The following is a 9,986-nucleotide window of genomic DNA, read 5'->3' on the forward strand; positions in this document are numbered from 1 at the left end:
CCACTGCCAGTTGTGTATGGGTTTTTTCCTTTTTTTAACCTCCTGTTTGTCCTCCTTTGTTTTCTGGGACAAGGACAGGTTGTTATATTTTGCTAAGCCGAAACATGGCATGCTAGACGCCTTTCTTGATTTCTGATGAAAAAATAAATTAAAATGAATACTGTGTGCTTTCTCTTCTACTTGTGTAAAAGACACTTCACTTTCTTTAATTAGGTGAAAGTCCTGTGGATGAGAAAGGTACCCCTGGGATTGATGAATCAAAACCTGGAATGGAAATTAAGACTGAGGAACAGAAGCCACCTAAGGAATCTACTGAAACACCAGATTGGAATAAGAGCAGCAGTAAAGATACAAAGACCACTGACTCTATGACAGACCAGCTAAATGAGCAGCAGAAGAAGCAACAGCTGTCTGTTTCTGACCGCCATGTCTATAAGTACCGTTGTAACCATTGTAGCTTGGCTTTTAAGACTATGCAGAAGCTTCAGATACATTCCCAGTATCACGCTATTCGGGCGGCTACCATGTGTAGCCTTTGCCAACGCAGTTTCCGTACATTCCAGGCTTTAAAAAAACACTTGGAAGCAGGCCACCCTGAACTCAATGAAGCTGAGCTTCAGCAGCTGTGTGCATCTTTACCTGTCAATGGTGAACTCTGGGCAGAAGGTGAAAGTATGGCACAAGATGATCATGCACTAGAACAGGAAATAGAAAGAGATTATGAGATGGACCAGGAAGGTAAAGCAAGTCCTGTAGGAAGCGATAGTAGCTCTATTCCAGATGATATGAGCTCAGAACCAAAGCGGACCTTACCTTTTAGAAAAGGGCCAAATTTTACTATGGAAAAATTTCTAGATCCATCTCGCCCATATAAGTGTACAGTGTGTAAAGAGTCTTTCACCCAAAAGAACATTCTCTTGGTCCACTATAACTCGGTGTCCCATCTGCATAAACTCAAAAAGGTTTTGCAGGAAGCATCAAGTCCTGTCCCTCAAGAAACCAACAGCAGCACTGACAACAAACCCTACAAGTGCAGCATTTGCAATGTTGCATATAGCCAAAGTTCTACATTGGAAATCCATATGAGATCTGTGCTTCATCAGACAAAGGCAAGGGCTGCAAAACTAGAACCAAGTGGTAATATAAGTAGCGGAAATAGTGTAGCAGGGAATGTTAATAGCCCCAGCCAAGGAATGCTAGAATCTATGAGCTTACCAGCAGTTAACAGCAAAGAAACACACTTAGATGCCAAAGAATTAAATAAAAAGCAAGCTTCTGAATTAATTTCTGCTCAGCCTACACATCACCCACCCCAGTCACCAGCACAACTTCAAATGCAACTACAGCATGAACTGCAACAACAAGCTGCGTTCTTTCAACCGCAGTTTCTAAATCCAGCTTTTTTGCCTCACTTTCCAATGACACCAGAAGCACTGCTCCAGTTTCAACAGCCTCAGTTCCTTTTTCCATTCTATATACCTGGGACAGAATTTAGCTTAAGCCCAGATCTGGGTTTGCCTGGTTCTGCCACTTTCGGTATGCCTGGAATGGCTGGTATGACAGGATCACTGCTTGAAGATTTGAAGCAGCAGATACAAACTCAGCACCATGTTGGCCAAACCCAGCTACAGATACTGCAGCAACAGGCACAGCAGTATCAGTCCACCCAACCCCAACTTCAGTCCCAAAAGCAGCAGCAGCAAAGTAGTAAGCTGATGAAAGCAGAGCAAAATACCTTAGTAAGTACAGACTGCCAGCTGATAAAGGATATGCCATCATATAAGGAGTCAGAAGAAGTTTCTGAAAAACACGAGAAGCCAAAGCAAGAATTTACTAATGAGAATGAAGGACTAAAAGAAAACAAAGATATGAAGAAGCCAAAATGCTCAGAACCAGCCATCCCACCACCCAGAATAGCTTCTGGAGCAAGGGGGAATGCAGCCAAGGCTTTGTTGGAGAACTTCGGGTTTGAGTTAGTTATCCAGTACAATGAGAACAGACAAAAAGTGCAGAAAAAAAGCAAGACTGGGGATGGTGAAAACACAGACAAACTGGAGTGTGGAACCTGCAGTAAGCTTTTTTCCAACATTCTTATTCTGAAGAGTCATCAAGAACATGTGCATGGACATTTTTTTCCATATGGAGCGTTAGAAAAATTTGCCCGACAGTACAGGGAGGCATATGACAAACTTTATCCAATTTCTCCATCTTCTCCAGAAACACCACCACCTCCGCCACCACCTCCTCCACCACCTCCTCCTCCTCCTCCTCCAACTCCTTCTCAGCCTTCTTCAGCTGGAGCTGGAAAAATTCAAAACACAACTCCTACGCCTTTGCAAGCTCCACCACCTACACCTCCACCACCACCTCCTCCACCACCACCTCCACCCCCTCCACCACCACCACCATCAGCCCCACCTCAAGTCCAGCTTCCCGTTTCACTTGATCTCCCACTTTTCCCTCCAATTATGATGCAGCCAGTGCAACATCCTGCACTGCCTCCTCAGCTCGCCCTCCAGCTGCCACCAATGGATACTTTATCTGCCGATCTTACCCAGCTTTGCCAGCAGCAGCTGGGATTAGATCCCAATTTCCTGCGGCACTCTCAATTCAAGCGTCCACGTACAAGGATCACAGATGACCAGTTAAAAATCCTGCGGGCTTATTTTGATATTAACAATTCTCCAAGTGAAGAGCAGATCCAAGAAATGGCTGAGAAATCTGGTCTTTCACAGAAAGTTATCAAGCACTGGTTTCGAAATACGCTGTTTAAAGAACGACAGAGAAATAAGGATTCTCCATATAACTTCAGCAACCCTCCTATAACCGTATTGGAAGATATCAGAATAGACCCTCAACCTTCGGCTGTAGAACCCTACAAGTCTGATGCATCTTTCAGCAAGAGGTCATCCAGGACTCGATTTACTGACTACCAGCTTCGTGTCCTCCAAGACTTCTTTGACACAAATGCTTATCCAAAGGATGATGAAATTGAACAGCTTTCAACTGTGCTTAACCTACCTACTCGAGTTATTGTCGTATGGTTCCAAAATGCACGACAAAAAGCTCGCAAAAGTTACGAGAATCAAGCTGAAACTAAAGACAATGAGAAAAGGGAACTGACGAATGAGCGTTACATCCGAACCAGTAACATGCAGTATCAGTGCAAAAAGTGCAGTGTGGTTTTTCCCAGGATCTTTGATTTAATTACACACCAGAAAAAGCAGTGTTACAAAGATGAAGATGATGATGCTCAAGATGAAAGCCAAACTGAAGACTCTATGGATGCCTCTGATCAAACAGTGTATAAGAACTGTACAGTTTCTGGCCAAAATGACTCGTCAAAAAGCCTGACAGTCACTGCAGCCAGCTCTGGCTCTGGTTCTAGTACTCCTTTGATTCCATCACCCAAACCAGAACCTGAGAAGGCTTCTCCTAAACCGGAGTCCACAGAAAAACCAAAACAAAATGAAACCACCTCTAAGCAAACAGATACAACTTCCCAAAGCACCAAACCAGTACAGTCCACTCCAGTAACATCTTCTGACCCCCAGCCCTCAGCTTCTCAACCACCGCAACAAAAGCAATCCCAGATTGTAGGGAGACCTCCTTCTGCATCACAAAACACACCTGTTCCTTCCAGTCCATTGCCAATTTCAATGACTTCTCTACAGAACAGTCTACCTCCTCAGTTATTACAGTATCAGTGTGATCAGTGTACAGTTGCCTTTCCAACTCTAGAACTTTGGCAAGAGCACCAGCACATGCATTTCCTAGCAGCCCAAAACCAATTTCTTCACTCCCAGTTTTTAGAAAGACCAATGGATATGCCCTACATGATATTTGACCCAAATAATCCTTTGATGACTGGACAGTTACTTAACAGTTCTCTTACTCAGATGCCACCACAAACTGGCTCATCACATACAGCACACCCTGCTACAGTTTCTGGTTCCCTGAAACGAAAACTAGATGATAAAGAAGACAATAACTGTAGTGAGAAGGAAGGAGGAAACAGTGGAGAAGATCAACATCGTGACAAGCGTTTAAGAACTACAATTACTCCAGAGCAGCTGGAAATACTCTATGAAAAGTATCTGCTAGATTCCAATCCCACCAGAAAGATGCTAGATCATATTGCACGTGAAGTGGGACTGAAAAAGAGAGTCGTGCAAGTCTGGTTTCAGAACACAAGAGCCCGAGAAAGAAAGGGACAATTTCGTGCAGTTGGTCCAGCCCAGTCCCATAAAAGATGTCCTTTCTGTCGAGCTCTGTTTAAAGCAAAATCAGCTTTAGAAAGTCACATCCGCTCCCGACATTGGAATGAAGGAAAACAGGCCGGTTATAGTTTGCCTCCGAGTCCTTTGATATCAAATGAAGATGGAGGAGAAAGTCCACAAAAGTACATATTTTTTGATTACCCATCACTGTCATTAGCAAAAACTGAATTATCAAGTGAAAATGAATTAGCCTCCACTGTATCAACCCCTGTTAGCAAAACTGCAGAAATGTCACCGAAGAACCTTTTAAGTCCTTCTTCTTTTAAAGCAGAGTCTAGTGAGGATATAGAAAATTTGAATGCTCCACCTGCTGACTCTGGATATGATCAAAACAAGACTGACTTTGATGAGACTTCATCAATTAATACAGCAATTAGTGATGCCACAACAGGGGATGAGGGGAACAATGAAATGGAAAGCACAACTGGCAGTTCAGGGGATGCAAAACCTGCATCACCCCCCAAAGAACCAAAACCGCTCGTGAATGACACATTACCAAAAGCAGCAACTACACCTACAAATGAGAACACTGATGATAAATTTCTCTTTTCCCTAACAAGCCCTTCAATACACTTCAGTGAAAAAGATGGCGACCATGACCAAAGTTATTACATTACTGATGACCCTGATGATAACGCCGATCGCAGTGAAACTTCAAGCATAGCTGATCCAAGTTCACCTAACCCATTTGGAGCTAGCAATCCCTTTAAATCCAAAAACAGTGATCGGCCAGGCCACAAACGTTTCCGAACACAAATGAGTAACCTTCAGCTTAAAGTTCTCAAGGCTTGCTTTAGTGACTACCGAACTCCAACCATGCAGGAATGTGAAATGCTAGGGAATGAGATTGGTTTGCCCAAACGTGTGGTTCAGGTCTGGTTTCAGAATGCCCGGGCTAAAGAAAAGAAATTCAAAATTAACATAGGGAAACCATTCATGATAAATCAGACTGGACCTGATGGGACAAAGCCAGAATGTTCTCTATGTGGCGTGAAATATTCTGCACGTTTGTCCATAAGAGATCATATCTTTTCCAAACAACATATTACAAAAGTGAGAGAAACTGTGGGAAGTCAGCTAGACCGGGAGAAAGATTATTTAGCTCCTACAACGGTTAGACAGCTGATGGCACAGCAAGAATTGGATCGCATAAAGAAGGCTACTGATGTGTTAGGATTAACAGTACAGCAGCCAGGCATGATGGACAGCAGTTCTCTTCATGGTATCAGTTTGCCAGCAGCTTATCCAGGACTCCCTGGCCTTCCTCCTGTTCTTCTGCCTGGAATGAATGGTCCATCCTCCTTACCTGGATTTCCACAAAGTTCAAACAGTAAGTCTATAAGGGGATGATTTTCTCATTTTATTAATTTGATCATCTTGCACAGTCACCATCCCCTTCTAAGGCAAAGCATATTATGCATTTGTATCATGCTTATTAGACTGTCGTGGATAGCTAAAAAGTACTCCTGTGAGGTATACTCAGTACATTTCTCTACTGTTGCTGTAGCCTGGATGATATATCTGACTTCTCAAAAAAAAAAAAAGAGAGAGAGAGAAATATTTTTAGCCCATACTAGGTTTTTCTAACAAAAGCAATAGAAATATATAATTGTTACACTTATTTGTTTGTTTTGAATGATACTCTTTTAGTCAAAACATGGGTTAGAATTTTGTATGGAAATTTTTGTATGCAAATATTTAATGTAATATCTCATGAAGCACAAAATAGATTCTCACATTATCAGTTCATCAGGCAATTGGTTCACCCCTTAGACCACTCCAACCTGTTGTTTAATCCAGAATAAATATTTAACATAAAATGCTGACCAGGACCCTCTGTTATATTTCTGAATAATTGCTTGCTAAAATATAAAAGGGTTTGTTGAAGGTGATTTGTAAAGGCAGTTTCAATTGTAATCCAAATTCCAGGAGTTTATAAAGTCATTGCAGACATGTACCACTTCATTTGGGCTTGCACTTTTAACAGAACATTTAACTCATTTTACTGACAGTTTTAACTCTCATTTGACTCTGGGTTTTGCTCACATTGGAAAGCACTTCTTCTTGCAATAAGTTTCACTGATGCTAAGGAATCAAGTTTTCTGCAGCATGATTTTTTTGGTCCTCAAAGAATGAACCTAATTTATTTCTTGAACTAGGCTCCAGTTTTGCAGTCTAGGTTCATTGTGACTGCAGCCTTGCAGACTGAAGCTCTCCCATTCATCTTCTAGCTTTGCATATTCGTATCAAATATGTGCAGAGAAGAGTTAGTAAGCTGGTTAAGACCCCTCATCTCATTTTATCCAGTAATCCCACTTGCTGTTGATCTCTAAACTTTGCTTTAGAAAGCAACACACTTTGGCACATAAAGTAGAGGCTTAATCACCAGTGTTATTAGACATACTGAGACTGTAGCAATGTCTTCTCTACTACCCAGGTCTACTTTGATTGATGATGATCATGTTATTGTTTCCCTAAGTGGTGGTCAAAGCATCTTGTTTTTCTCTTCATTGGATCAGAGAAGCTTTCCTTCCACAATGGAGTCTCTGGCTGTGTGCCCTCTGGCTTTTGTCAAATAGTTATTGGCACAGAGATTGCATATAAAGGAAATATAAAGTTGCTGTATTTCCTTCTTAATGGCATACAGTGTCCTGGTCCTAAAATGGCTGGTTGTTGTTCATTAAAATTATAGATATGGTTTCTCTATATAACTTCGCTGAATAGCTTTGGCTAGGTTGACCTTCAAGTAAAAAGGGCTTCAGAAAACTCAGGCTTTATCTATACTGCTAAAAGAAATTTATTTGGGAATATATTCTTTTAGTTCAACACCAGGAAGTTCCCATGCAAAGTGTGTCCGGGGAATGATCATGGACCCATGGTAGCCTCTCAGCTGTGCTCAGGAGTTGTTTGTGAGGAGGCTAGTTGGCCCAGGCCAAAACAGTGTCCGTAACCATTCTTACTGTTTAACTTTACAGATGGTTTACTCTCAGTTTCTGGGAAATGTTCACTGATACTCTTTAACTCACTAGTATCAATGTAGCCTCAAAGTCTGTAAATTGTCCTGTTAATAATACAAAAGGCATGATTACAGGCCAACTGTTCCATAACAATTCCATATTCAGATTTTCTAATTTTCACCAACTATCTCTTTGTTGATATCATGCACAGTGCACTGCCAATTGAGATGGATTTTTACCCTCTTTCATCTTTCATTTTCTTAAGGTTAATTAGCCCATTGTGGGCAAAGCCCTCTGTGTAAACCAGCTACTAGAATCTTGTTAACTTTCTCTTCTGCCATATGCTAAATACCCCCTACATCCCCCTTTTGTTGCCTGGAAAATACTTGCATACATAAATCTCCATTCCCTAATGATACATAATGGAGCAGTGATAGTGAGTGGAAAGAAAAAAAAAAAAAGATTATTTTAATCATTCATCATAGAAAAACAGTAATGTACTTAGATGTGCTCCAGCATGTACTCAACACTAGTATTTTCTGCACCTAATTAACCCATTTCTATTTTCTTCTCTACCCTGCTCTGTCTGATAGCTCACATTCATATTTGATGCTAAGAACCGTTTAAGAAGTATCTTTTTGGAAGCAAGCTTCCAAGCAAGCTTTTCCTTGGCAACAGCTCTTCTAGCAGCATGTGTATTTTCAGCCAGCAGGACAATTGCTCTGCATCATTCTTTACATGAAGGATTTGCTGAAGCTCCCTGACGGCTCACTATCTTACAGTTCAAGTCTGCTTCTTGTGAATTCCCCTGCAAGTGTGTAATTTCTTCTCTCTAGGACCCAAACCCAAAAATGCACTTCAGAAAAAGCCTCACTGGGATCCCTTATATTGAAATATTTACTTGTTTTCACTGATGCTTACAGGGTTGGTAACTGTTTCTCCTGTAGCAAAGCCTATCCATTCTGTCCTACATGTTTGTTCAAGGGACAATGTTAACGTTAGTAAGATCCTCAATTTGAAAGAATGAATGTGTGTACTCAGACAGGGAACTGTTGAAACCTAATTGTAAACATCATACTTAAAATTCTCTTTTGTGATTCTCTTTCCTCATGCTAGACAAAGAAATAACCCTGATTAGTTTCACTGGTTAATACAAGTTTCTAAGGGATTCCACTTCCATGTTCGTCCATCCGGAATTTTTTACGGATTTCCAAAATACAGAAAACTCAGCTAAATTTTGGAAAATACTATGCTTTTTTAAATGCAGTACTTGCTTTTACAAAAGGTTTGAAATGAAACACTTGAAAATAATGCTAATTCACAAAAGATGGAATGATTCAAGCTACAGTTCATTTTATCTTCTTTATATAGTGCTTAAACTAGATTATTATTTGTGAATATTATTAGATTTTGTGAAATAAGATAGCTTCATTTCTGAATAAAAGGATCTATTAACTTTAAATTCAGTTATTTTTTTCTTAAACAAGTGGGTTTTAATGTCAGAATTATTGTGTAGTTCTGAGATTATGTCACAATCCTCTCACCTGTGGGATACATTTTTCTAGATAATGTAATTTTACCATCTTATGGGCATCAAATGCTGAGCAAGGTCTGAAAATTACTGCAGTGTTTGCTCAGCATAATTCCTAATAAGGAGTTATTTGGTGGAATTCTAATTCATACAGAATTTTAGTTTCAGCTCATCTTTGTTCTTCAAGCTCCTTATTTTCTAGGTGACTGTAGATAGAAGAGTTCACCTGCTGTTTTCATCTGTTCTTAAAATCCACATTCTCTTTTTTTTTCTTAGCTTTGTGTTTTTGTCTATGATCCCTTGCAGAAAGCTAGTGCTTCATCTTGCTTCTAGCTATTAATATTGGTTCTATGAACCTTTTAATGTCATCATCATTACCATAGGTTCTTTGCACATCACTTAAGCCTGTGCTGCCTTGAAGATTCACAGCAGCTTTTTCCAAGAATGCACACATCACTGGGTAGTATGTACTTAGTGGGTTTTGAAATCTTATCAAGAGAGGAATTTGATTCAGCAGCAATGGCTTCCATTATTATTAGTGCATTAAATTCTGTTCTCTCTTTGCTTTTGGCCCATTGGTAGCAGTTTCATTTTTATATTTTTAGCCCTCCAATTCCTCCAAGTGAAAGAGAAGTCTCTCCTCTTTGATAGCCACTTAAAAGAGTTAGCAGGATTAGAATGTTTGTTCATGATTAGTGCATTTTGCACTCTGTATCTCTCATGTCTGTAAATTGACCATTAGCTTCATCAGTTTTTTTTCATTTAGTTTTGGAAACCCTCAGTTCTACATTTAACTTCCAGTGAAACAAGTGGATTGCACTTTTCTAAAGCAATCTGTCTGGATATTAGACTGAATTCTGTGTATTTCAAAACATTCCAAAGAATATCTGGAAAATTGAATAGATCTTGCTTGTTCTGGGCATCATCAGTGTGCTTAGATTGAAGACAGCAAAATGTACAAGGGTTGAAGACGTTAAGAATAAAACAAAATCGGAAAAATCCTAAGTAGGTGGCAAGCCCAAATAACCATGACAAAGATGGGGCAGCAGTTCACACTAACTGCATCACTCAAGTTTTTTCAATCCACGCTATTTATCATTTCATATATTTTCAGCAGGCTCCACACACAATTGCCTGGTACTTCCTGTTGGAAGCATAGGGGCAAGTAATAGCATCTTCAGTATTATTGTGCAGTAACTCTGGCAATTACCCACTTTT

The 9,986-nt window shown here is 40.2% G+C and overlaps 1 protein-coding gene across 3 annotated transcripts in view; it reads left to right on the top strand.

Moving 5' to 3' along the window:
- The window catches only part of ZFHX4 (zinc finger homeobox 4), a 149,105-nt gene that overhangs the window by 133,408 nt on the left and 5,711 nt on the right, over positions 1 to 9,986 (top strand). For all 3 annotated transcript variants that reach the window (XM_032127887.1, XM_032127903.1, XM_032127897.1), the window contains exon 9: positions 214 to 5,610. In XM_032127887.1, coding sequence (XP_031983778.1) covers positions 214 to 5,610 — 5,397 coding nt within the window. The remainder of the gene's footprint in view (positions 1 to 213; positions 5,611 to 9,986) is intronic.

This window comes from Corvus moneduloides, chromosome 1 (assembly GCF_009650955.1).
Source record: "Corvus moneduloides isolate bCorMon1 chromosome 1, bCorMon1.pri, whole genome shotgun sequence".
Taxonomy (NCBI): domain Eukaryota; kingdom Metazoa; phylum Chordata; class Aves; order Passeriformes; family Corvidae; genus Corvus; species Corvus moneduloides.